This window comes from Schistocerca americana, chromosome 7 (genome assembly GCF_021461395.2).
Source record: "Schistocerca americana isolate TAMUIC-IGC-003095 chromosome 7, iqSchAmer2.1, whole genome shotgun sequence".
Classification (NCBI taxonomy): Eukaryota; Metazoa; Arthropoda; class Insecta; order Orthoptera; family Acrididae; genus Schistocerca; species Schistocerca americana.
In genome coordinates this window covers 148,848,145-148,875,031 of record NC_060125.1, presented here as the reverse complement: position 1 = coordinate 148,875,031, position 26,887 = coordinate 148,848,145, and the positions used below count along the sequence as shown (strand labels likewise).

Below are 26,887 nucleotides of genomic sequence, written 5' to 3'. Positions count from 1 at the left end.
ACTCGATAAGGTCAATGTTGTATGAATTCATGTAAACGATATGCAGTTAACAAGTAAGCACACCATGGTTGAAATACTCGAGGCTGGCGTACACGCATACATTCCAGACACGACGGTCACAGAAGCTTTTAGTTCAGGAGAGAAACCGCACAACGGGACGCAAGTCCCTTCAGAGGACGACCCAGCCTATGTCGGCCGGTGACCGCCCGTGTAGTGGACAGCGTGGGCCCAAGTGAAAGGGGGCAACAACCCCGTGTTTGGCTACATTGTGTGGGAGCAGCCAGCCTACGAATTCTTTACTCATAGCACACCGTTTCAGAGATTTTTACAGGGAGACAGCAAACACCAAACGCCCATCCTACAGGTTTTCGGATTGGTCGCCTTAAACGAAACGTCATTCTCCTGTTTTAGAAGAGCAATGCTGATTGGCAGACGATATTTCTGATGCCTTGAGCTTAAGGAATAATGGAAGAGACCGAAGGATATAGCCCTTCATTTCTGGCGAGGAGAGGCGCCGTTCCGTTGTTGCTCTTGGAACGAGGAAGTCTCTCCTCAGTACTTCTCTGGGAGAGCACCTTTGTCGAGAGTGAATCGAAATGCTACTCTATATTGAGTCATTGTGATTAAGCAGTTCACTGTGTTGGCCGACACACTTATTGTGCGGTGTGAACGGACAGAGTTATAGTTAAACGCCTGCGAGCGAATTTTGAGTGGCATCGCGGTGGACTGGTTATCTGACCGGTGTACCACGCCAATAGTTAGACTAGGGGCGAATATGAATCCTTGGCTTCATCAAGGCATAGGGAGAGTTTGATTGGCGAAGGTCAATCCAGATAGAACGAGAGTTATCTTATTTGTCAGCAGCGAGAGTCGCAGACAGCAGTCATCACAGCTTCCGATATTGTGCGCTACAGCTATTGCGAGCCCCCCATATCTCCTCCACAACAGTACACTTCACTGCATTTCACACGCGACAGCCTCGACCGTACCTAGCAACATTCTAGTTATTCGAGTTGAGTAGGCGCACCTATCAGCCATTCTGCCAAGTCAACAAACATCTTAAACTTTGTATAGAAATTTCATTAGCGAATCCTATCCTTGAGAGGTAACTTCACATTCCGAAAAGAACCAGGATATAACTTGTTCAATTCATAACTAAAAGTGCCATTGTGATTTCTCAGAAGTTTTGCAAAATAAATAATAAGTTTCGTCAGTTTCATGTTTTTCTTACACTAACTAGCACTACTCCAGTACCCAAGTATCCCACTAGTTACGTAAGAAATTTTGTGAATTTTTGTGTCATTTCCTTACAGCGGACGACTCCAGAAGACATTTACTGCTGAAAGTTTTTCAGGCATTTCTCTTTAGAACGTTAGGAGCGTCTGTCTGACTTCTGTAGTAGTGTGGGGGTGGAAATTGCATCTTGCAGGAGCCACAGGGTAAAGGGTACATCTCATATTAATTCGTTGCGCAAAATAACAGAATAACAGATCAACCCCACACCTCAGACAATGTCACCAGGCCACAGTTGTTCGCTGTTTGAAGAACATTCTGGGCAGTTCGAGCGAATGATCTGGCCACCCAGATGGCCCGATATGAATCCCACTGAATATTAACGAGACATAATCGAGAGGTCAGTTGATGTATGAAATCCTGCACCGGCAACGCTTTCGTAATTATGGACGGCTGTAGTGGAAGCAGGGCTCGATATTTCAGCACGGTACTTCCAAGACTTGTTGATTCCATGCCACGTAGAGTTGTTGCTCCACGTCCTGTTACAGGAGGTATGCAAGATATTAAGAAATATCCCGTGGCTCTTGTCACTTCAGTGTACAGTCAGATGTCGGTAAGATCTCAAAGTGGTGCAAGATTTTGTAGCTTGCTTTAACTTTTCAGAAACGTCAACCTGTACACTTTAAAAATGCATCCGCAATGTGTGACAGTTGGAATCAATCGACTCATGTAACAAGCGGTCGCAGATTGCTACGAAATGATCACATAGGCCCCGTCATAACTAAGGTAGGTGGCAGACTTCAGTTCAATGGTAGGAAACTGGGAAAAAGTTATCAGTCTGCAAATGAGACTGCTTACAAAAATCAAGAGAAACCCATCACAAAACATTGCTTAAGAGGGTGGGATCCATACCAAATAGGACTAATTGGATGTATGGAACGTATACAAATAAGGGCAGAACGAATGGTCATTTGCTTGCTTTTCCAATGCGAGAACTTTTTTGTAAACACTGGAGTGGCAGAGGCATGAAAATGTGCGCCGCCAATTTTCCCGCAAGAGCTAACTTACTGACCTCCAGTTACCAGCATTAACTGAAATCTGCGGATATACTACAGTCTCTTACGTGTTACACCAGTAGGAACGTCAAAGAAAAGATTAGTCCAATTACAGAGTGCATATTGGCATTTATGCTGTCATGTTACACTAGTGAAATTGTATAAATACTACCGAGTACAATAGAAAGCTATCCTCTGCCACGGAGATCAAAATTCTTTACAGGGTATACGGGTAGATATTCTCATTGTCTCAGTGTCTCAGTATCCTCGCTACCAAAAAGTTCTCAATCCAGTCACAAATTTCACTTGATAACCTATATGACTGAACTTTTGACAATAAGCGTAGGTGATTTAAATGCTTTTCGGAAATCAAGAAACACTGCATCTACCTGGTTGTCTTGATCCAAAGCTTTCAGTAGGTCACATGAGGAAAGTGCGAGTTGGGTTTCACGTGATCGACGTTTTCGAAATCCGTGCTGCTTGGCATTAAGGTCATTCTGTTCAACATACTTCATTATGTTTGAGCTCACGATATGTTCTAAGATTGTACCACAAATCGATGTCAAGGGTATTCTATTTTAGTTTTGTGGATCACTTCTATCACCATTTTTGTAGATGATTATGACACGTGCCTTTTTCAAAGAACTGGGCAAGGTTATTTGGTCAAGAGATCTAAGATAGGCTACAGTTAGAAGGGGGAGTAACTCAGCTGTAAATTCGATATACAGGGTGATTCAAAAAGAATACCACAACTTTAAAAATGTGTATTTAATGAAAGAAACATAATATAACCTTCTGTTGTACATCATTACAAAGAGTATTTAAAAAGGTTTTTTTCGCTCAAAAACAAGTTCAGAGATGTTCAATATGGCCCCCTCCAGACACTCGAGCAATATCAACCCGATACTCCAACTCGTTCCACACTCTCTGTAGCATATCAGGCGTAACAGTTTTGATAGCTGCTGTTATTTCTCGTTTCAAATCATCAATGGTGGCTGGGAGAGGTGGCCGAAACACCATATCCTTAACATACCCCTATAAGAAAAAATCGCAGGGGGTAAGATCAGGGCTTCTTGGAGGCCAGTGATGAAGTGCTCTGTCTCGGCCGTCCAGAACTTTTCCCTTTGCACACACACCCATTCTCTGTAAACTGTTTATACCAACGTTTAATACACCACCTATCAGGAGGTTTAACACCATACTTCGTTCGAAACGCACGCTGAACAACTGTCGTCGATTCACTTCTGCCGTACTCAATAACACAAAAAGCTTTCTGTTGAGCAGTCGCCATCTTAGCATCAACTGACGCTGACGCCTAGTCAACAGCGCTTCAAGCGAACAAATGTACAACTAAATGAAACTTTATAGCTCCCTTAATTCGCCGACAGATAGTGCTTAGCTCTGCCTTTTGTCGTTGCAGAGTTTTAAATTCCTAAAGGTGTGGTATTCTTTTTGAATCACCCTGTAGAATCTGTCAAGGATTCCGTCGGGGCATGGAACTCCGTAGGCGTACATTTTAACGATATCAGCTGTTTCTCAACACTAATACTTATTTCATTTATCTTTTCAGTTGCACATGGATTTAATTGGGAGAATTGTCCTGGGTCTTCCTTTGTAAAGGAACATTTTGAAACGGAGTTAAGCATTCCGGCTTTTGCCTTGATACCTTCTGTTTCAGTTCTTCTCTCATCTGCTAGGGCTGGACACTAACTTTGGTGCAACTAACAGACTGTACATACTACCACAGCATTTTGTGAAACTCCATTTGACAATACTCTGCTATAGTAGTCACTGAAGCCATCACACATTGCCGTCTTGACAGCTGAACGTGTTTCATTCAGCATCTCAATATCTATAGCGCTACGCTCTGTTTTACATGTATTATGCAGTAATCTCTGTTTCTTTAGAAGTGTCTTTACAGTGACTGTACACCATGAAGGTTTCCTCCCATTATGAACTGTTCTGCTGGGTGCGTATCTAATCAGTGCGTGGTCTATTCTCTTAAACTTGAGCCACAGTTCCTCTAAGTGGTCCTGGTCTGTGCTAAAAGCTACAAGTCCTCACTGACCAATGACACTACTGATTTTTTTTCTAGTTCACTATATATATATGTTTGTTTCAATTATGCGTTGTACTTTGGTAATCATTGTTGCCATTTTCTAACCGATTCATCGTAGCTGATAACAGTTTTGATGTGGACATCCTCAAAGAGGTCAGGTCTACTTGTTGCCATTATATCCAATACATTTCCATCGTCGTGGAACTGAACGGTTGGTAGATTACGCAAGTAATGTTTAAATCTTCTTTACCTCCTGAACCCAACGCCTATCGCCTTCCGCAGCCTGCCACAGTTGGCAAACACTTTGAAGGTCGTCGAAATAGTTGAATACTGCGGGCTGTGCCCTCATCTTGTGAGACGCTTCAGGGTGACGACAGGTGTTTAGCACAGGGTGCGATCACCGACGGCGTGCCCACCCGCAGGTTGCTGCAGGACGTGACGGAGAGCCGGCCCGGGATCTGCGATGGCAGCGCCGCGCGGCGCGTGCTGGCAGCCACGTGGGGGCAGAGCGTGCACCTGGGCTGCTTCCACCGCGTGCCCAGGGCGCTGCGAGGACACCACTTCTCCTGGACGCACACGCCGTTTTCGCCAGGCGCGCTGCCGGCGCCCATAGCATACAGGTGAGTCCACAAAGAATGTCGCCTCCAAATTCTCGACCAAATACCTCCCACCTGGCACTCCATCCTGTATTCTATGAAAGATATAAAACGTGAATCACTCAGGAGATATGCTCTGTGTCATTGTAACTTCATACACCACCACATCATCAGTGGGTACGTTATGATAAAAGTTGGATTTTCTTGTGACATGTAGGACGGTCACCAGCCTGCATTTATACTTTTAGTATTGTTACAAGGCCTAGTAATATATAAGGGGCGTGAAAGGCGTCACGTATTGTGTGATGGCTGTCAAGGAACAGAGGTATGACGTGTGGTACTACATAATCAGCACCTGACAGAATTAGAAAAGAGCCTCACTGTTGATCTCCATTTCCCCATCTCATTGTGCAAATTTCCAGATTTATCGGCCATCATATGAGACAATGGTCCGATGTTGGATTGCATGGACATTTGAGGGTTGCCATACTTGTCATCAAGGTTCCGGTCATTCACGTCTGACCACCACAATGAAGATTCGCCCTGTGCACTAAGCACATAATAACCACCTTACTTCTCCACCTGCTGTCAAAGAACAAGTTACAGACTCACTGCAACCTTCTGTGTCATCTGGCACTATTGGTCAGAAACTAGCAGCAGCCAGATCACTTAAGAGTCGCGCCTCATATCCTGAATGACCTTCATCGACGAGTACGGTGCAGACCTAGGGAGAGACCCAATTCTTCCAGTATTTTGGACAGGCACAGCTATTTTATTCCGGCATCGTGGTGTGAGTAGCCATTGGGTATGACTTCAGGTCGTGGTTGGGAGCGATTGACGAAATGGCACAGTAATGCATCTTTATGTGATATCTGTCATGTGATTATATCATGATGCCACTTTTCAACTGGACAATGCATGACCATACATGGCACGTATTTCCGCGAACTGTCTGCCTGATACTGAGGTCCTCCTGCAGCCATAAAGATCCGCAGATATGCCCATGATAGAAAATATGAGCGACCACCGCCGACATCCCCTCCTTCTCAGTGACAATTTCCAAGACTCCAACGACTACAGTTGCGGCTTTGCTCAGGATAGGGTACAACGGCTTTATGACATCTCACCTAACCGGATGCAGACATCCAGTCTACAGGAGGTACAAGGTCATGCTGATAAATGGGCTCATATTGCTAAATAATTAGTAAATTTGACATATGTTGGTAATTACTGAATTGCTTGCATCGCGGGTTTTGTTTTTTTGTTTTTGTAAGGAAATGTATATTTAACCTATGATGCATACTGCCTTCGCGTGGGTGGCATTAAGTATTTACAAGAAGGCGACTTTTCTGGTGCAGCGATAAGATACTACGTACACAAAACATTCTTCGTGAATCAGTCTGTCTATTAAAGAAAACCATATCAAAATCCCTACAGTAGTTTCTGAGACCAGTGTTCATCTACAGACAGGGAAACGCGGCGGCGAACGTATGGTACATTATGGTACAGTGAATTTGCTCTAGATATTTATAGATAGTATACATAAAGCCGCCCCTTCCCCCCCCCCCCCCCCCCCCCCCCCCCCCCCCCCCCGCAGAAAACCAGTTTATCTAATACTGCAAACCGTATCACAATCTGTACTCTGTACAGTAATTTGTGAGCTTAGCCTTCACGTACAGAGAGAAAACCGTGCAGGGGGAGTTTAATGTACGATATATATAGAACATACACATAGATAGATACATAGAGTCCGATCAAGCTCCGATGCTCTCTGGAGTTGCGAGAGTGTTCACTTTAGTGGTTTTCTCTACAGATACTTCCTTCCTCTGTAGTTGGCCAGTTCGTAGCTCCTATAACTGGCACAAGATGTCACACCAAATGCTAATTAGATATGGAATAGATAACAACATATACATTAATACTCATCATTAATATGACTATGAATTACACCCTAAAACCATCCACGTGATTCAATCTATCTATTAAATAAAATCGTATCAAAACCCCTACAGCAGTTTCTGAGATTAGCCTTCACATACAGAAAGAAAAGCGCGGCGAAAATTTTCAGATTATAATTATTACAGATGATTGTTCTGAAATGATTAATGTCATTTCATTTAACACAATACTATTCCACGTATAGCAGGTATATGGGCTGTAATACGCCTCACTGTGTTCAGCCGCACAACTCACATTTAATTTATTTGGTTACTTTATCCGAAACAGCTTAAGTCTTCTTCCAATACCCAACATTTTTCATTGTCAACTACAAGTAAATTAGTTTTCCATAAACATGAAGCCACTCAATCTTCAAACTGCTCATACAGCACAATTCTTCATAATCAGCTTCACAAAAGTATTTCCCATGAATGTTCTGTTACCCTAGCGTCTGAAATATTGCTTTCTATCATTCCTACACTAATTATATTAATCTTTTCTCTGCTCTTCCGGGACGAAAGTCACCCTTGACCAATAACCACGGAATGACTACCTCAGTCCCGTCCTACTTCATGTTGCCTGTCTCTTTGGCGCGAAAACGTAACGACCAGAAACTTCTAGCATATCCAAGACTTCCTCCAGGCCACTGAGCCACACGAAATTATTTTAGCAATATCACTACCACAGCAAATGAGCAGCTAATACCGATATTTATGGATAGTTGTGCCTCGGGAACAGTTAGAGAGTTTCGATCTCATACCGAGGCTTAGCACTCTTAGTTCATTCTGAACACTGTTCGCAACTCGAACGAGGAAAAGATGCTATTGACAGTAGACAAAGTACACTCTGTCTTACACCATATGGTGTCATTCGCAGTATAGATGCAGATTCTCTACGTGTTTGCTAATCTAACGACAGTTTTCCATAGGTTTCCTTGACTGCTCGACTATTTTTGATAAATTAGGTAAGTACTGTTTTCCTAGCATGAAGTCAATCTTTTCGAAAAGATCTCGGAAGAATTTAACACTTCATCTCATCTGTGATGACATATTTTTTCACAGCTAATAAGTTGTCTGTATATAATCTTTATTGCCGTTAGCTGTACAGTATCGACCAAATATCGTGTGTGATAATACTGACATTACATATATGCATTCCAGCAGTGACCATGTTGCGACGCCAAGCTTTAATCTAATGTATTTTACTTTTTACGACAGTGAGAAGAAATACTCGTCGTATGATATAATAGGTGGTGTCGACGTTTCAGGAACAAGGGCTTGTCGTATAGCGAAGTTTGAGAGACAGGGAAGCGAGCCAGGCCCAGTTTGGAGCGGCTCGGTCGATTAACGACGGTGGCGTAGTACACTGACCAGGCAGTGCGGTTTTTAGATGGTTCCTCACGCCCCCTGTTCATATGCGCTATACAAAAAATCTGAACATAAAGTAGGGAGTGATGTAGATCAACTGTTCAGCACAACAATTTTAATTGCTACATACATTGTACGTTTATAGTTCTTTTTACCCTGCCTGTGTCATAAACTGACTAAATATTGAGCCCCATTCTAGTTGTACTTCCTTGCCTGATGATGTGTTGGCATGGACTTGAAGCACTTGTACTTGGTCATTATGTATACGGAAGATAGCAACATTCCACATCACATGCAACAGTTAGGACATCATTATTCTAGTTATTTGGCGGTAAAGCATTAAAAGTAACTGCTATAGGCATTACTTCTAGCTGCATGTGTCTCCTGTTAGTATTCATCAGTCCACTTGCTTCCACAGTTCGAAGTGCTTGTTTTATATATGCAGTGTTTTTAGGCAAATGTTTTATACCAATATACGCTTTTTAAGTAAGTAGCTGACTATATAAAACGCTCATATAATTTTATAGTCCCTTTTCGTTTATAAAATTATATATTATTCTTTCGTATTACATTCTTATTTGCCAGAGAGTTTCTCGTATGTGTCTATCACTTAGCAAATAACACAAATATAATACTAATCAATGATGAATGGAAGCCTTTGCTGTTCAATGAATATTATTACACTTAAATTTTATAGAGTAAGTTTGAACTTACTTTACGGGGGTAAAAATCAACACCATTATAATGTATCAAACATCAGTATAGCCACACAATTCATTGAAGTAGCTACAGCTGCTCCTCAGAAAGGTACAATGAAAGCTATCTGCTTTATAAATCTGTTCATTATGGTGCCTCTCAGCAACCATAAACTAATTCGGTGCAACTACACTGAGCAGATGACTTGTCTAAATGTTCTGTCACTACTGCTTGCTAGTGGTGTGGTGTGCAACTAAACCAAGGTGCATATTACAAATCGAAAATTAAAGATACAACTGTACTGACTGACATGTTTAAGCTTCCTGCAAGTGTTGCACTTTTGGGCTGTTGACATTTGATACACCTGATGTTCTGGTGATTAACCCTGCACTGCCTATCGAGTAGTGGAGAAGTAAAATATTTTTGGACATTAAGAACGATTTACCTTATATTATAAGCTCAATTACTAGGATTTATTGTATGGGCAGGTCATATGTCTAAGGTAGGTGTTGAAGTCTATACAGAAGCATTCTTTATGTTAGCAAAGTAATTGTTTCCATGTCAACAGCAATTAAGGTATTTTGTAACAAGAAACACTTTTTATGCAACGCAGATGCCGACAGTAGCAATTCATATCAGATATAGTTTTAAGAAGCACAACGTAAACATGGAGCGACTGCTTAGGTCTAACTGCAGCCTATGATACTGCCTGGCATTAGATACTCCTGCTCAAACCCACAACTGCCATTACATGTCAGAAGCTAACCATCCTAATCGGCAACCTGCTGAAAAATAGATGCATCTAGGTAATCTCAGATAAATCTGGAACTAGAGTTCATGAAATAAATCATGGTACTGTATAAAGTTCTTCTTTCCCCCTACTCCTTTTTAATTTGAGCATATAATACCTTCCAGGAAAAAGTTCTGGAAATGTATCTATGTTAGTGATATTACCTCAATCACTAATGAATAAAGCTTTGTGGTTTCTGAAGTAACAGTAACTTCAGACCTGAAGGCATGGGATGTAACTCGAAACATTATGCTCTTAGATCGAATGATTCAATTATTAATAAAAATAATAAACTGTATTTGATATCTTAGTCAAGAATACCCAGAATAATAATGAAATTGTAGTAACAAATAATTTACTGAGATGTAATTGGAAAAGGTGATATAATTCCACTGTTATATTCCATTTCTAATAAATTATACATTACTGATTCTATAACATGTATCTTAAATATTATTAGGTTATTATTTTAACTAAAAAGGTTAAGGAAAGACAATTAACAATAAAACTCATATTTGTTTTAAAACAACAAGTCATGCAATTACTTGTGTAATAATTATGATTTATTGTAATTAATTAATTTTTATTTATTGTGAATGAACTAAATTCAACATCAAGAAATGAAAAAGAAATTCTGATAAACCTGACATAACAGGCAGAATAAACAAAATTTATTTTATTTATCTGAATGTGATTATTTCATAAACCATTTGTATTACAAATAAACTGTAATAAAAATTATTTATACAAATTATATTATGATATTTAATCTAGGCAACAGTTTCCCTTCATAATAAAATGAATAACAAACAAAAATAACAAAATATGTAATCAGGATATTGCGATTTACAGGGTGTAATTATAGTACTTTACTAATTACCTGTATCATAAACAAATTTTCATAATACACTTTTTTGTATGTCTACCTGTGTCATATTATTTGAAAAGCATTTCTATTAGCCCATTACTTTTTCATTCTTTCTAATCTTGCTTTCCTTTTTTCTTCAGGGATTTGGATTGTTCCTTTGGTTTTTATTTTGACTTTCAAACTCTCTTTATTATCTTTTATTTATTTGCTTGCTTGTAGTCTTAACTATGAGCTTATTTTCTGTGGTTAAGAATTCTCTGAAGTCATTTTTCTGTTTCGTAAACCAATTTGGTTGTGTTTTTTCGTTGCAGAAGCAATAAAATTTTTTTGTTGATCTATTCGGATTTTTGCGGTGGATGTGTCCATAAGAATCAGTTCCTCTTTTGCTCATTATGTCTGAGAGTCTCTCGCTAGTTCGATGAGGGGTTTTGTTCCTCATACGGATTAATTTGTTGTTATGGCATTTGAGGCTCTATTTTTTACTAGTCCAATTTCGAATGTTTTTGAAGAAGTGTATTCACCTATATATCAAATCAACGCACAGTCCACGCCAGAACGAAAATTCATTCTCGAAGCAAACCTTCAGGTTGTGGGTAATATATGCCTTGTCAATATCTTTTCCTCCATGCGTGCTAGTCCCAGAACGTTGCTGGAGAACTCTGAAGTTCGGAAGGTGGGAGATGAGGTACTGCCGGTTGCATAACCATGACGGTGGAACCATACGTCGTGGTTGAATAGCTCAGTCGGTAGAGCACTTGTCAGCGAAAGTCAACACAGCCGGTCCACGATATTCACGTTTCTTTTTTCTTTTTTTCTCAAAAGTCTGACTCAAAGCTCTGGAGATAATAAGGAAGAAGGAATGTAAGTGGAGACGCACAGTAGTTTCGTTGTTTTCTCCTTGCTCTCGTGAAAGTTTCTCGGTTCCTCCAGCAGGTCTGACAAGTACGTGGAGACGTCGGAGCACGGCCTGGTGGTGCTGTCGGTGACGGAGGCGGACGCGGGCCGCTACGACTGCTGGCTGGGCGGCAGCCTGCTGTGCGCACTCAACGTCACCGTGGACGCGTACCGCTGCGCGGCGCCCACGCAGTCGCGCGACTACCGGCAGGTCTACTCGGACTGGTGCCGCGAGTTCGACAAGTACCGGCGCGCCATGCAGGCGTGGCAGGAGCGCAAGGCGGTGAGCTCCCAAAAGTCCTTCTCCTGTACCAGTATCTCGACGGTCATTGAAGAGCCAGTCGTACGTAAAAATTGAGGGACCGTTTCCTAACGAATTGAAATTATCTCGTCATGTTTGTTCCTATACATGTCATTTCTCCAACACTTGTAGGCTGCTCGTCACCAACACATTTATCTTAAGAAATGATGTAACCTAACAGTCATATATGAGGGAAGCCCATTGAAAGCCAAGAGCCACCAACATTTTTAACGTCATCGCCGTAAAAGTAGGGTATGCACTTTTAAATGGGCTGTAACCTAGTACACTACCAGAATGGAATGCAACACCTTCAAAGGCTAAGTCATTCTATTAACAAGTGATGTGACAAGTAGTGAATGATTGTATGAATATGTGATAAAAATTCAGCCCAAACGAAAAACACGTGTCATAGAAAAAAGTGCCGAAACAGTCGCATCAGTATACAGTCTAGCCCACTCCTGGCTGCAACACAGGCGTGTATTCTCGCATGCAAAACATCATGAAGGTGCCATAGAGCAACCTGCAACAGAATGCCCCAAGCATCTTGCACCTTTTGCTGCTATTTATTGGTTCTTGCAGGCTATGGTGAACGAATAAGTTCCTGCTTCATGTCCCATAAGTGTTCAATTGGTGAGAGATCTTGTGATCTTCCTGGCCACAGCATTGTTTGACACCATGATGACCACGTTTGTTGCAGCAGCCGTACTTAGACGTGCATTGTCCTGCTGAAAAACACAACATCTTCCTATCGAAGGAATGGCTGTAGCACACCTGCATTGTAGGAGCACTGATTGTTTTACCCTGTAGAAACATCAAATGTGACCGCGATATGCAATTTATGCACCCTCCACACCATGAGATGGGTGAATGCACTGTAGGATAGGTAGCTGACCAGGTCTCTGCCATACACGTGTACGTCAAAAATGGTTCAAATGGCTCTGAGCACTATGGGACTTAACATCTATGGTCATCAGTCCCCTAGAACTTAGAACTACTTAAGTCTAACTAACCTAAGGACAGCACACAACACCCAGTCATCACGAGGCAGAGAAAATCCCTGACCCCGCCGGGAATCGAACCCGGGAACCCGGGCGCGGGAAGCGAGAACGCTACCGCACGACCACCAACTGCGGACACGTGTACGTCCATCACTTGCACAAGCACAGAACCTACTCTCATCACTGAACACAACAGAGCGCTATTGCTGTCAACAGTTGACTCTTTCACGACACCAGTGTAGCCATGCTCGGCGGTGTTTGTGATAGCCTGACCAGAGGCACATGTGATCTTTAAAAAGCGGTTCAAATGGCTCTGAGCGCTATGGGACTTACCAGCGGAGGTCATCAGTCCCCTAGAACTTAGAACTACTTAAACCTAACTAACCTAAGAACATCACACACATCCATGCCCGAGACAGGATTTGAATTGCGACCGTAGCGGTCGCGCGGCTCCAGACTGAAGCGCCTAGAACCACTCGACCACTCCGGCCGGCTGTGACCTCTACCCTGCAGCAAGAGGTGAGCTTCCAACGGTCCTTGGTGACACTTTAGTTGCGACGTGTCTGTGTCTCTTCTGTGGATGATGTTTCATCGGCCACCGCTGTCCGCAAAAAGCTGTCGTTTATGACGTGCGTCTATCCTGCACGTATGTCCAGAACCTGGTTTATGGGTGTGACAATGTTCCACAGATCACTGCTGAAAGCAGCGACACATGAGCGATACATTCTGTCCATCATATGCAGCAATCCGTCCATAAGTTTAGTCAGTTTCCCACAGGCCCACAATGCGACGCCGTTCAAATGCTTAACTTGTTCAGCAGGCGGACGTAGCAGTTGGTGAGGCGTGGTTGTAACATGTAATTAATTTAGCAAACTCTCTTCAGATAAAACTCAACACTGTTAACGCCTGCAGAGTCGAAACATAGGCCGCATAGACAGACTTCCTGAGCGCCACCTGATAGCCGATAACCATGAGAAATGATTCACTAATACTGCAACTCAGGATGCACGTATTATACACTGGTGCCACTGAATAGAATCCTTGACGATGTTGCGTTTCTTTCCGGCACTGTATATTTTGATGTTTCTTACATCATCATCACCATCATCACAATTGTCATTGGTCTACTGCTGTGTTGGTCGGATCTGTGTATCTCAGTTGCTGGTGGTCCATCACCTTCTTAATGATGCTGTGTGCGCTGCAGTATAGCACATCAACCAGGTTCTGAAATATTTTCTTTCCTCTCGGTGTTATGACAGTTAAACTTCCCTCGACATCTGCGTTACTAAATGGGTAAAATGGACCACTAGTTCCAATTGTTTGCTGCCTGTCTGACAGCTTTTAATTATAGCCAATGTTTGATTTTCAATATACCATACAATTATTGACCGAATTACAAACATTAAAATGCTGTCGTGGTCTACTATTGAAGATGTATAATCTTACATTAAAGGCTTAGCACAGTAAGTAAAGTAATGAAGCTGCAAACTGTTTATATGACTTGAGGAAGCATAACTCAGGCTATATTCATCCATTTTTTGAGAATGAGGGCACTTAGAGGCTCCCAGTAGATTATGCACATAATTTTAAACAATTTCGAAATATTTTCCCGCTGAAACTTCCGCAGAGTATTTAAATGGAAAAAAAGTTTATCGCTTATTACATTTTCTTTGTTCACAGAGTAAGACTTCAGCATCAGGCATCACGTTTTAATTTATTGTTTCCTTACTACTAACTCAACCTGAAAGATATAAAACCAACATAGTTAGTGTTTTGCGTCTTGCACTATAGACGTTTAACATGCCTAACATTAAATATTTAACACAAGTGGATAGCCTGGTACAAAATGAAACTTTTTCGAAACGGCCTCAAATTTTAAACATAAAATTTTTGCATATTACTAAATATGAGTACAAAGTTACAACCAGATCCATCGAAGAGTTCTTGAGAATTTATTACTTCATTTTATTTTGAAGGATTTTTAAAAGCTTCCTTTATATACTAAACTTACTAAAATGCGCTTGAAAAATTGAAGACTTTATTTAATAACGCAGACAAATACTTTTGTATAAGATTTTTTGGATGTCTTTTACAGTGATCTTAAAAATAATCTTCAAATGTCTGAATCTTTTTACTGAAATTAAACATTCAGATTTCAATATTTTATTTTCTAAATTTGTTTCAAAATTATACTCAAGAATCTTCAAAATTATACTCAAGAATCTCAGCACTGATAATTTTCTCCAAAAATTTCATCCAATCTAGAAAAAATTTACTATGAATAAGCTATATTTGAATGTTCAGTTTCACAAATTGGAGATAATCCCAGTCAAAGTTAAAACACAATCACTCCCCACTTTTTCCTCTAAATTCCATCTGGGTTATTTCCGCTCTCTTCCGAGCTTCCTCAGCTTGTATGACCGTCATTCTGGAATCATGCCGTCTTCTTTTCTCGAATGACAGGCACCGTTAACTTTTGCTTTTTTTTTTTTTCGTTCGTCTCTAACTTTCTTCTTCATGTTCTCATTGTGACAGTGGAGTAATCTCTGCTAAAATGTAAATGTCGTGTGACTAGGGCCTTCCGTCGGGTAGACCGTTCGCAGGGTGTAAGTCTTTCGGTTTGACGCCACTTCGGCGACTTGTGCGTCGATGAAATGATGATGATTAGCACAACACAACACCCAGTCCCTGAGCGGAGGAAATATCTCCGACCCAGCCGGTAATCGAAACCAAGCCCTTAAGATTGAGATTCTGTCGCGCTGACCACTCAGCTACCGGAAGCGGACAGTCCCTGCTGATCTTGTTGCTGCTGTCAGATAGCGCGCTTGACCGAACTGATAAACACCTTCTGTCACAGCTAGTTCTACTTGTCTTTTGAATAAACGTGCGTCCTTTGGGTACTTTTATCAGATTGTACTATGTACTATTTGCATGCTCTTTCTAGCTCTGCGTCTGGAAAGAATTTTATCAGATAGCAATCTTTGATAAACAGATGTCATTCTAACAACGATAGATGGTCTCTGAGCTGTATGGATAGCAGTTTTGTGTGATGGGTTTGAGGTTGAAAGTGACCAAACTGCATGGTCGTCGGTCCTGCAGTTTTGTGTGATTTAGTTTGTTCTCATTTGGCAAGAGAATAATTAAAGACACGCCAAGAATTCTCAGCTTTTGAAAACTTAATGTGTTGGGTTTCTCATCAGTGCTCATGCAGTGATACAGTGTTACATAGACCGCACTTTTCATTGTCGTTGTATATGGGGCATTGTCAACAATGGCTCTTCTGTAATAATGAGCTAGCCTTACAATTGATCCCTCTTTCAAACTTTTACGTGCTTTCCCACCGAAGGTCACGTTTTGTGCCCGACTTCCCTTCACAGCCGTACTTAATCCTGTCCCAAGTTGTTTCGCAATGTGATTCACACACTCTTCCTCGACAATTTCTATGTTCTCATAGACATTCAGTTGAACTTATTATATATATATATATATATATATATATATATATATATATATATATATATATATACTCCTGGAAATGGAAAAAAGAACACATTGACACCGGTGTGTCAGACCCACCATACTTGCTCCGGACACTGCGAGAGGGCTGTACAAGCAATGATCACACGCACGGCACAGCGGACACACCAGGAACTGCGGTGTTGGCCGTCGAATGGCGCTAGCTGCGCAGCATTTGTGCACCGCCGCCGTCAGTGTCAGCCAGTTTGCCGTGGCATACGGAGCTCCATCGCAGTCTTTAACACTGGTAGCATGCCGCGACAGCGTGGACGTGAACCGTATGTGCAGTTGACAGACTTTGAGCGAGGGCGTATAGTGGGCATGCGGGAGGCCGGGTGGACGTACCGCCGAATTGCTCAACACGTGGGGCGTGAGGTCTCCACAGTACATCGATGTTGTCGCCAGTGGTCGGCGGAAGGTGCACGTGCCCGTCGACCTGGGACCGGACCGCAGCGACGCACGGATGCACGCCAAGACCGTAGGATCCTACGCAGTGCCGTAGGGGACCGCACCGCCACTTCCCAGCAAATTAGGGACACTGTTGCTCCTGGGGTATCGGCGAGGACCATTCGCAACCGTCTCCATGAAGCTGGGCTACGGTCCCGCACACCGTTAGGCCGTCTTCCGCTCACGCCCCAACATCGTGCAGCCCGCCTCCAGTGGTGTCGCGACAGGCGTGAATGGAGGGACGAATGGAGACGTGTCGTCTTCAGCGATGAGAGTCGCTTCTGCCTTGGTGCCAATGATGGTCGTATGCGTGTTTGGCGCCGTGCAGGTGAGCGCCACAATCAGGACTGCATACGACCGAGGCACACAGGGCCAACACCCGGCATCATGGTGTGGGAAGAGATCTCCTACACTGGCCGTACACCACTGGTGATCGTCGAGGGGACACTGAATAGTGCACGGTACATCCAAACCGTCATCGAACCCATCGTTCTACCATTCCTAGACCGGCAAGGGAACTTGCTGTTCCAACAGGACAATGCACGTCCGCATGTATCCCGTGCCACCCAACGTGCTCTAGAAGGTGTAAGTCAACTACCCTGGCCAGCAAGATCTCCGGATCTGTCCCCCATTGAGCATGTTTGGGACTGGATGAAGCGTCGTCTCACGCGGTCTGCACGTCCAGCACGAACGCTGGTCCAAATGAGGCGCCAGGTGGAAATGGCATGGCAAGCCGTTCCACAGGACTACATCCAGCATCTCTACGATCGTCTCCATGGGAGAATAGCAGCCTGCATTGCTGCGAAAGGTGGATATACACTGTACTAGTGCCGACATTGTGCATGCTCTGTTGTCTGTGTCCATGTGCCTGTGGTTCTGTCAGTGTGATCATGTGATGTATCTGACCCAAGGAATGTGTCAATAAAGTTTCCCCTTCCTGGGACAATGAATTCACGGTGTTCTTATTTCAATTTCCAGGAGTGTATATATTACATTTCTCTTTGCCATTTCGCAAAATCGTTTTGTATTATAACAATGCATATACGAATGTGCATATTCAAGCAAAAAGCTTGTTCTTACAAAAATTTGGCATTTTTTTTTGTCAGACCATCCCTTCTATTCATTTGTACACTAATCAGTCGGTTGGTCCTGTTTTCTAAGTGCTAGTTCTGTTCTTTAAGGAACTGGTATGGGATGGGAAGTTACTCGTATCCCTCCATTAATGGTTTTATAAACCCCTCCTTCTTCCCTAACATATGAGGGCTTGCTGCAAAGTAGTGCCTCCGAAGTTTTTATGTGAAAACTATTAAAGATTTTCAAATCAAACAAACCTTAGTAACATTCTACGTCTTTACTCTTCATACCTACAAATGAATTTCTTCACATAGTTAATCTGGCGGCGAACACATTTGTCCCAACGAGAGACCAGTCTGTTGACACTGTCACTGTAGAATGTTTGACTTTGTTGATGGTGCCACAGCCTCAATTCTGCTTGCACCGTTTCATCATTATCAAAATGAAGTCCTCGGTAGTGTCCTTTAAGTTATGGAAAGAGATGAAAATTGGATGGGGCCAGGTCGCCCGTACCTAGAAAGAACATGTCGTTTCTAAATCTCAATCATCGTAGCCTTCTTCCTATGAGTTTTATCCCGTTTCATATAGTGGGCATCACTGTATTATATTTTCTCATTATAGATGTCAAATCGTTGGAGACAGGAAACAGGAAATATCCTATCGTAATTCGTTCACAGAGACACCTTTTCATTCAAGTAGGACGAGATTATAAGTCACTTGCTTCCCAACTGCAGTCTCTTTTCTCCGAGTATAGTTCTGAGGTACAATGTGAAACACCTTCTCCAGGTCAACAACACACGTGCATGGATTCCTTCGTTTTTTTAGTTAACCTGTCTCCCCCAAACTTGCAAAGAGTCTATTGCATCTAGTGTGCCCCTATTCTGTCTAAGACCAAACTGCTCGCCTGACAATTTCTCCTCCATTACCTTCCCAATCTTTGATTCGCAAGGCTAATTGCCCTAGTCGAGCTACAGGGTGATCCATTGATCGTGACCGGGCCAAAAATCTCACGAAGTAAGTATCAAACGGAAAAACTACAAATAACGAAACTCGTCTAGCTTGAAGGGGGAAACCAGATCGCGCTGTGGTTGGCTCGCTAGATGGCGCTGCCAAAGGTCAAACGGATATAAACTGCGTTTTTTTAAATAGGAACCACCTTTTTATTGCATATTCGTGCAGTATGTAAAGAAGTATGAATGCTTTAGTTGGATCACTTCTTTCGCTATGTGATAGATGGCTCTGTAATAGTCACAAACATATGGCTCACAATTTTAGACGAACAGCTGGTAACACGTAGATTTTCTAAATTACAACACATAATGTAGGTACGTTTGAACATTTTATTTCGGTTGTTCAAATGTGATACATGTCCCTTTGTGAACTTATCATTTCTGAGAACGCATGCTGTTACTGCGTGATTAGCTGTAAATACCACATTAATGCAATAAATGCTCATAATGATATCCCTCAACCTTAATGTATTTGGTAATACGTGTAACGACATTCCTCTCAACAGCGAGTAGTTCGCCTTCCGTAATGTTCGCACATGCATTGACAATCCGCTGACGCATCTTATCAGGCGTTGTCGGTGGATCACGGTAGCAAATATCCTTCAACTTTCCACACATAAAGAAATCCGGGGACGTCAGATCCGGTGAACGTGCGGCCGGCGACCAATCCATCTGTCATCAAATATGCTATTCAATACCGCTTCTACCGCACGCGGACATACATCATGTTTGAAGTACATCGCCATTCTGTCATGCAGTGAAACATCTTGTAATAATATCGGTAAAACATTACGTAGGAAATCAGCATACATTGCACCATTTAGATTGCCATCGATAAAATGGAGGCCAATTATCCTTCCTCCCATAATGCCGCACCATGCATTAACCCGCCAAGGTCGCTGATGTTCCACTTGTCGCAGCCATCGTGGGTTTTCCGTTGCCCAATAGTGCATATTATGCCCGTTTACGTTACCGCTGTTGGTGAATGACGCTTCGTCGCTAAATAGAACGCGTGCAAAATATCTGTCATCGTCCCGTAATTTCTCTTGTGCCCAGTGACAGAACTGTACACGACGTTCAAAGTCGTCGCCATGCAACTCCTGGTGCATAGAAATATGGTACGGGTGCAATCGATGTTGATGTAGCATTCTGAACACCGACGTTTTTTGAGATTCTTGATTCTCGCGCAATTTGTCTGCCGCTGACGTGCGGATTAGCCGCGACAGCAACCAAAACACCTACTTGGGCATCATCATTTGTTGTAAGTCGTGGTTGACGTTTAACATGTGGCTGAACACTTCCTGTTTACTTAAATAACATAACTATCCGGCGAACGGTCCGGACACTTGGATGATGTTGTCCAGGATACCGAGCAGCATACATAGCACACGCCGGTTGGGAATTTTGATCACAATAGCCATAGATCAACACGGTATTGACCTTTTCCGCAATTGGTAAACGGTCGATTTTAATGTGGGTCATGTATCACGAAGCGAATACCGTCCACACTGGCGGAATGTTACGTGATACCACGTACTTACAGGTTTGTGACTATTACAGCGCCATCTGACACAAAGCGAAAAAAGTGGTCCAACTAAAACATTCATATTTCTTTACGTACTACACGAATATGTAATAAAAATGGGGGTCCTATTTAAAAAAAACGCAGTTGATATCCGTTTGACTTACGGCAGCGCCATCTAGCTGGCAACCATAGCGCCATCAAGCTAGACGAGTTTCGTTCTTTGTAGTTTTCTCGTTTGATGCTTATTTCGTGAGATATTTGGCCCGGTCACTATCAATGGACCACCCTCTATATTATTTAACACTCATTCTGTTTGGTACTGGGATCGTTAGCACTGTCAGTTGTCCTCTGACCGTTCGCCGTTTTCATTGTTGCATAGTCTTAAGACTTCTCTTATGCCTTCTTCATTCACTTAACTATTTCCACTGTTTCCCAATTTTTCATTTGATGAATGACTAATTATTTGCTGACGAGAGTTGGCCTCCTGAACTCGCTAGTAACTTCTGCGCAATGAGTAGGGCTGAAGCAGAAGTTGTTTTGTGTCAACATTCGTTCCTTGTTCCAGGTGTGTGACAGTCGGCAAAGTGACAATCAACAGCGCAGTGTCGCGTCAAACAACGTGCTCCCGGAGGTGGAAGCCGGCGACGACGGTGCTAGGTAACCTGACAAACACATGCACAGGCGCTGCCTCTTCCGACAGCTCGCCGGCTGGTAAAGAAGAGAGGACTCGTGTTCCGGCGTGAAGTGCAGACTGTGTGGCTGCTTTGCGCCGTCTTGTTTTCGCAACAGGCGCTGTGCCAGGCGCCTGCTGCAGAACGATAGTCTCACAAATCCTTGGAATGCTGTCGACTGCGGTGTCACAGGTGGCAGTGCAAGCTGCAGACGCTCCATGACAGACGAGTATTACTCATTTTGTTTTCACTTATCGACTCACCGTATACTCGTCTCGGGCAGAAATGCAGTCGTTTTGTGACAAGTTAATTTTTGTCTTTCTTCCACGTACATTAAGTTAATAACGAATACTAAGCTCCACGATGCCCTCATAGTTCAAAACTCGTTTCCTTATCGTATTATTAATGCGACACTATCAGTCTCCTCTACACAAATTGGGCAAAGTTCGAGCATACCCTGCTAACATCAATACACGTCTGAAATGTGGTATAGAAACACAAGTCCGATAAAGTTATGGTTTAACAGTTACAAGTACTACGGTATCGCCGATTACGACATTTGGGGGGGGGGGGGGGGGGGGGGTAGGACGTCAAAGGAGCCGACTTGGAGCAGGAGAGGCACCACAGGACGTTTTAATTTACACTGTCTATACTTTTACAAGTAAATTCGTAAAACTTTGTCAGCATGACCAGGAAGGATTCAGGATTCACACTCGTAACAGCGGAAGTTCGAAAAAATAACAAAATATTTTTTTTACAAGTGAAATTTCATCATATTTTCACTTACTAAGGTACACTTTTCTTCATAAGTAAGAGACACTGTTCGATGAATTTTGCACAGCATACAAACCATACTTACAGGTGTCTGAAACTCTAGAATCTATTTAATTTACGAAAAAAATGAATGAGCTGTTGCGTTTTAAACTTTATGTTTATAAAAAAAATTAAATTTTGTAGTTAATTATCTCAATTTTTACCACAATTTTTAATAGATTTGGAAAATTCTAGAATTGTATACACCTGTAAGTATGGTTTGTATGCTGTGCAAAATTCATCAAAGAATCTCTCTTACTTGTGAAGAAAAATGTACTTATAGCAACAAATGTAGCCAACATTAAGTGAAAAAATGATGAAATTTCATATCTAAAAAAAATTTTTTGTTATGTTTTTGCACTTCCGCTGCTATGAGTGTGAATTCTTAATCCTTTGGTGCCTCTCCTGCTCCAAGTCAGCCCGTTTGACGTCGTCCCCCTCTTAAAGCTTTTACAATTCACGTGCAGAACCATCATCTCTAGCATAAAACCACAAGAGATACCTGAAATATTTTCCACCCTTATCGGTACACTCCTGGGCATCTTGCACTGTTGTGTTGCAACCTTTTGTAAAATCCTCAGGTTGAAGGTGAATAGTTTTACAGATATCCACGATGAAATATGGCATGTCACCCGACTGTTACAAGCAACGGTACCCTCTCTGTGGATTTTAGATGTCTCCACAGGTATAAATGTTTTGTGCTCGATTCCGGAGACTGTACAGGGCATGAAACCTAGAGACTCGTCATATGCTCCTACCAGACATCTCTGATGATAAATTTCAGTTAATGTGATCTGGAAATTTCTGCTGTAATATGCTAGATATCTGTCACACATAGATCATAAGCTGATCACACAAATAAAACATAACACGATTCGCATCCAATGTACTGAATGATGCTGATAGGTAGCGTTGATATAAGATGCAGTGGCTAAGGTGTCAACACAATATTTGACTGTAGCTCCAGTCAAAGCCCTCGACTGTTCTTTGAACTCAAGAATATAGCAAAGCCAAGAAAAAATAGTGTACTGAATACATTCAGTTGTTCACTGAATAACGCAGTTTTTATTGGATGAATGTCATACCATATAACTAATTGGTAAATCAAACTCTAGCAGATATATGTTAGTGTAACATTTATATCTGTGTGTTTAACATATCCCCAAACTTTACGTATTTATTTCAGTCCCACCCCGCATGTGTTTCATCCTATGTTGTCACAGTACTTGCACAGAGTATTGAGAACATGCCTAGCTTGTGTTTTCAGATCTGTTACCGAAATTCAGGGGGTGTACATAACGCAAGCCAGACAAAATATGAATGTGTCGGTCAATTTTATAAATGAAATCTTTCTCTAAACATCGGAGTGTTCGCTAGCGTTAATTTCGATTGATTTCTTGTGCGTGTATTCAGTCTCAATCATGTCCACACCCAAGTTCTGTGCGCCGTCGACTATCGCTTGCTTCAAAACGCCACGTGATATGCCAATCTTCCTTATATAAATAGAGTCTCAAACCTCTGGACGTTATCGGAATCCGTAACTCTCAGAAGTAAAAAAAAAAATGATGCATTATAGATCGAAATTGCCTTGAAGAACTAAATATTACGTACACTGTGTGACATACATGCTTCACTAGCAGCAGCTAATGTCATTCGCGTATTTGACTACCGTACTGAAAAAAAAAAAAAAATCTCTCTGACGTTCTTCCACGAATATTGATAATTCATTTTATGCGCCAGCTTGTCCGACAATTAAGTGCAAACCTCGGGACGAAATCCAAAGTTGTCGTCCCCTTAAACGATTAACAGCAATCTCACTATTACTTCAAAGCTCGCCACTCGGATTTAAAATGTGCTTCTCAGTTTATTTGTAGCACCCTTGTTACCTTACGTACTAATTTTAAAGTGTACTATCAGAAAACTAGAAACGAAACTGTTTTGCGAAAATATTTTAAGAAATTTACAACAATTACTTTAAGAGCTGTTTCATAAGCAGTGCTTCTCACAATCTAAAAATGAAATTACAACAAAAAAATTTCTGGAAGTCTTTCATTATATATACACATTGTATGTAAATCTGTACATATTTCGCTTAATATTTATGTAATAAAGATTTTTATGAAAAAATGTGTAAGGTATGAGTTATAATTACTTGCTACTAATGAATTAGAATTTACAAACCTCAATAGCTAATGTAGAGTATGTAGAGTATCAGCCATAGGGGATTTTTGATGATTCAGGTATTTAATTTTGAAGGAAAGGGGACTCTGGTATTATCAGTTCTTCGGCTATAATAAGAAATTACGAAGTATTTCACTCCACGTTCCACAAACTACACTTACAACACAAAATGTTTTCCTCTTGCCCACATAATAGGACTCGAGGTAACATTGGAGTCTGATAAAGCAGCAACGCTTTGAATCAGTTCTCATGGAATCGATGTGTCGTTTAAAGGTAGCGTTACTTTATGCTAATACATGAAATTAGTTATGATAAAAGTGAGTACACTCATCTCAGTAAACAAAAACTCAAACTAGTTAACCAGTGGTGTGTAGGCTGCATGGCAGCGCAGCCGAAAACCAGTGCAATCAGTTCTCTCCACATAATATCCTATCATATTACCTCCTTCATACACATCGTTACTTTCAGGTGGAACCCTGTGAATGGAGAAATCTTGGATAACATTCAATGCCCTGTTGCGAGACTAAACCGAAAATACACAGTAACTTACTGCTGGGTAGACAATTTTCACAGGTAGAGATATTTTTGTTTGCTGCCGCACGTATATTTTTCAGTTGAATGAGTACTGGTGTTTTTATTCGTTTCTCGACAGTCGCCAACGATCGCAAGCGGTCTTCTCCGTTCCTAAATTTGGTTTAAAGTGCAAATAAAGCCCAGCATAGTCTAATTTGAACTAACTATGCTCGATAACAGACGCAATAATGAATGATCCATTTAATGAATAAACAAAATCTGAATGCGACCACACAAAAGAAAGTTAAGGAGGCAGAACACACCTATTTAAATCTCAGAAGGGAACAACGGTAAGCATAGTATCAGTTGGCTGAGCACAAGTTTATAAGAAAATCATCTGTAATTTTTCAGTAGCAGTGAATGTGTGCTGCAATTCAACTTACTGTTGGTCACAGTGCTGGGAAAATGTAGACTTTTCATTGTAATTATAACATTCAAATATGAAACATTGGACATATACGCTTCTGTAACTCAAGTACAGCATATCTCCAGGTTGCAGCATCTCCAGGACTTACCTTATTGTAAAATGCATGAAACAGATCGGGTATACATAATGTACAGGATAAAAGATTATGTCTGTGATATGAAATTTTAGACCAAATTTACCAGTCGTACCCGTTGTCAGAGACAAAAGTTACATTTCGCAACATGCGATAATGTAATGGAGGCATAATAAAAGTTATGCCGATATGCCAATACATTTAAGTACCAAGTCAATGATTAGGGAAGCTGAAATAAGAGAGAACATTTCAGATGAAAATCATATAATTAATTCAAAAATCAAGTGAACAGAGTGACACATAACCTCTTATCAGAACACGGACATGTACGTCAGATATGCAGACATTACATGAACCAAATTCTGTACATGATATAAGAAGTTTAACAAGCTGAGCTGAAAGGAATAGTGACTGAGCTGATTGAACTGCTCGTCGGACCGCATGACTGAATTTGGATTATCTTCCTAAGTTCGTGGCTGTTGGCCTCATAGTGGATGAACTTAGTACATCAAGTAGAACATAATTACACTCGCAGCGTTCATAGCAAGTTCGCTATATAAATCAGTGAGAAACTTGACCCTGAAATGTAAATGCGTAGTAGTTCGCGAAACGTAACGAAATCACGTTGCAGATGGTTAGTGCCTACACATAACTTCCGAAACATAGTCTACCTCACCAGAAAGCAAACACAGCGACCAGCCGGATTCAACCGAGTATGTTTCACGTGCGTATTAAAGACTTTATTCAAATATTCATTCACAGCTCCTCGCTCAGTGTGTAGTGCAGTAATTGGCTTCTTGTCCCATAAGTGAAATACAGGACTTTTCGTAAGGTTCAAAGACTGTACAAGCTAACCAAACTGTTTGTAGTCGGTTCTTGGTACAGAAAACCAGGTTTGTATTATTTCAGCAATAGAAAATTGCGGAATAAAAAACTAAAAATGACTGTTTAATATGAAACTTCGACTGCGAACGATGGTGAGAAAGCTATCCTTCGCATGTCGAACAAGTTATTGACTTTATTCTGTGTGTTTTCTAAGAAATACACTTACACATTCACTACGGCCTCATATTTTTAACTCTACATATTGACGTGGAGCTAGAATACAAATAGGCCACATCCTATGACAAAGAAATATAGAGGAACTGGGAATCCCCTCCCAAATGTTCCCAACTGGGGCAGATTCTGCCCCACTACGTTCGCACCTGGTATTTAACTGAAAAAACTGTCACTTTGAAATGGATCAAAAATCGAAGACCTTATTCTACATTTCAAAGTAGTAAATGAAATGTATGTACAACAACAACATCGTCAACAATAACATCAACAACAAAAATTTCCACCATCCAGTGCACTGATGACACAACCTTCCTATTCCTTTGCCATACCGTCCAGAAATTCCATTCCTGTAGCTCAGTTTCAACCACATCGCCTCCTGGTGCAACCAGATTCCTTCTCTAGATAAACCCAGGAATATTTAAAGTCAGGACTCCGTGAGGTTTTCCTAATCTTGTATGACTGTCCCATCCAATCAACTAACACACTCAAGTATGTCAGAGTAAACGACAACCGAAAATTTACGTGGAAACCTATCTACTGATTATCCCATAAAAAGGACACAAAAGCCCAAAAATACCAACTGGGTGACCATGGGAATGCATCCTTCCACTATTCTGCACACCCTCATATCCTTGATCTGTCCCATCCTTTGATTTTTAAATGTATATTGAATGAACAGTTCACAAAAATTCTATCATTCTCGCCAAATTGTTGATGTCACAC

The 26,887-nt window shown here is 41.5% G+C and overlaps 1 protein-coding gene across 1 annotated transcript in view; it reads left to right on the top strand.

Moving 5' to 3' along the window:
- The window catches only part of LOC124622807 (semaphorin-2A-like), a 447,972-nt gene extending 426,383 nt beyond the window's left edge, over positions 1-21,589 (top strand). The window contains exons 12-14 of the mRNA XM_047148597.1: positions 4,770-4,967; positions 11,533-11,779; positions 20,933-21,589. Coding sequence (XP_047004553.1) covers positions 4,770-4,967; positions 11,533-11,779; positions 20,933-21,028 — 541 coding nt within the window. The 3' untranslated portion in view covers positions 21,029-21,589. The remainder of the gene's footprint in view (positions 1-4,769; positions 4,968-11,532; positions 11,780-20,932) is intronic.
- Positions 21,590-26,887: the final 5,298 nt, after the last annotated feature.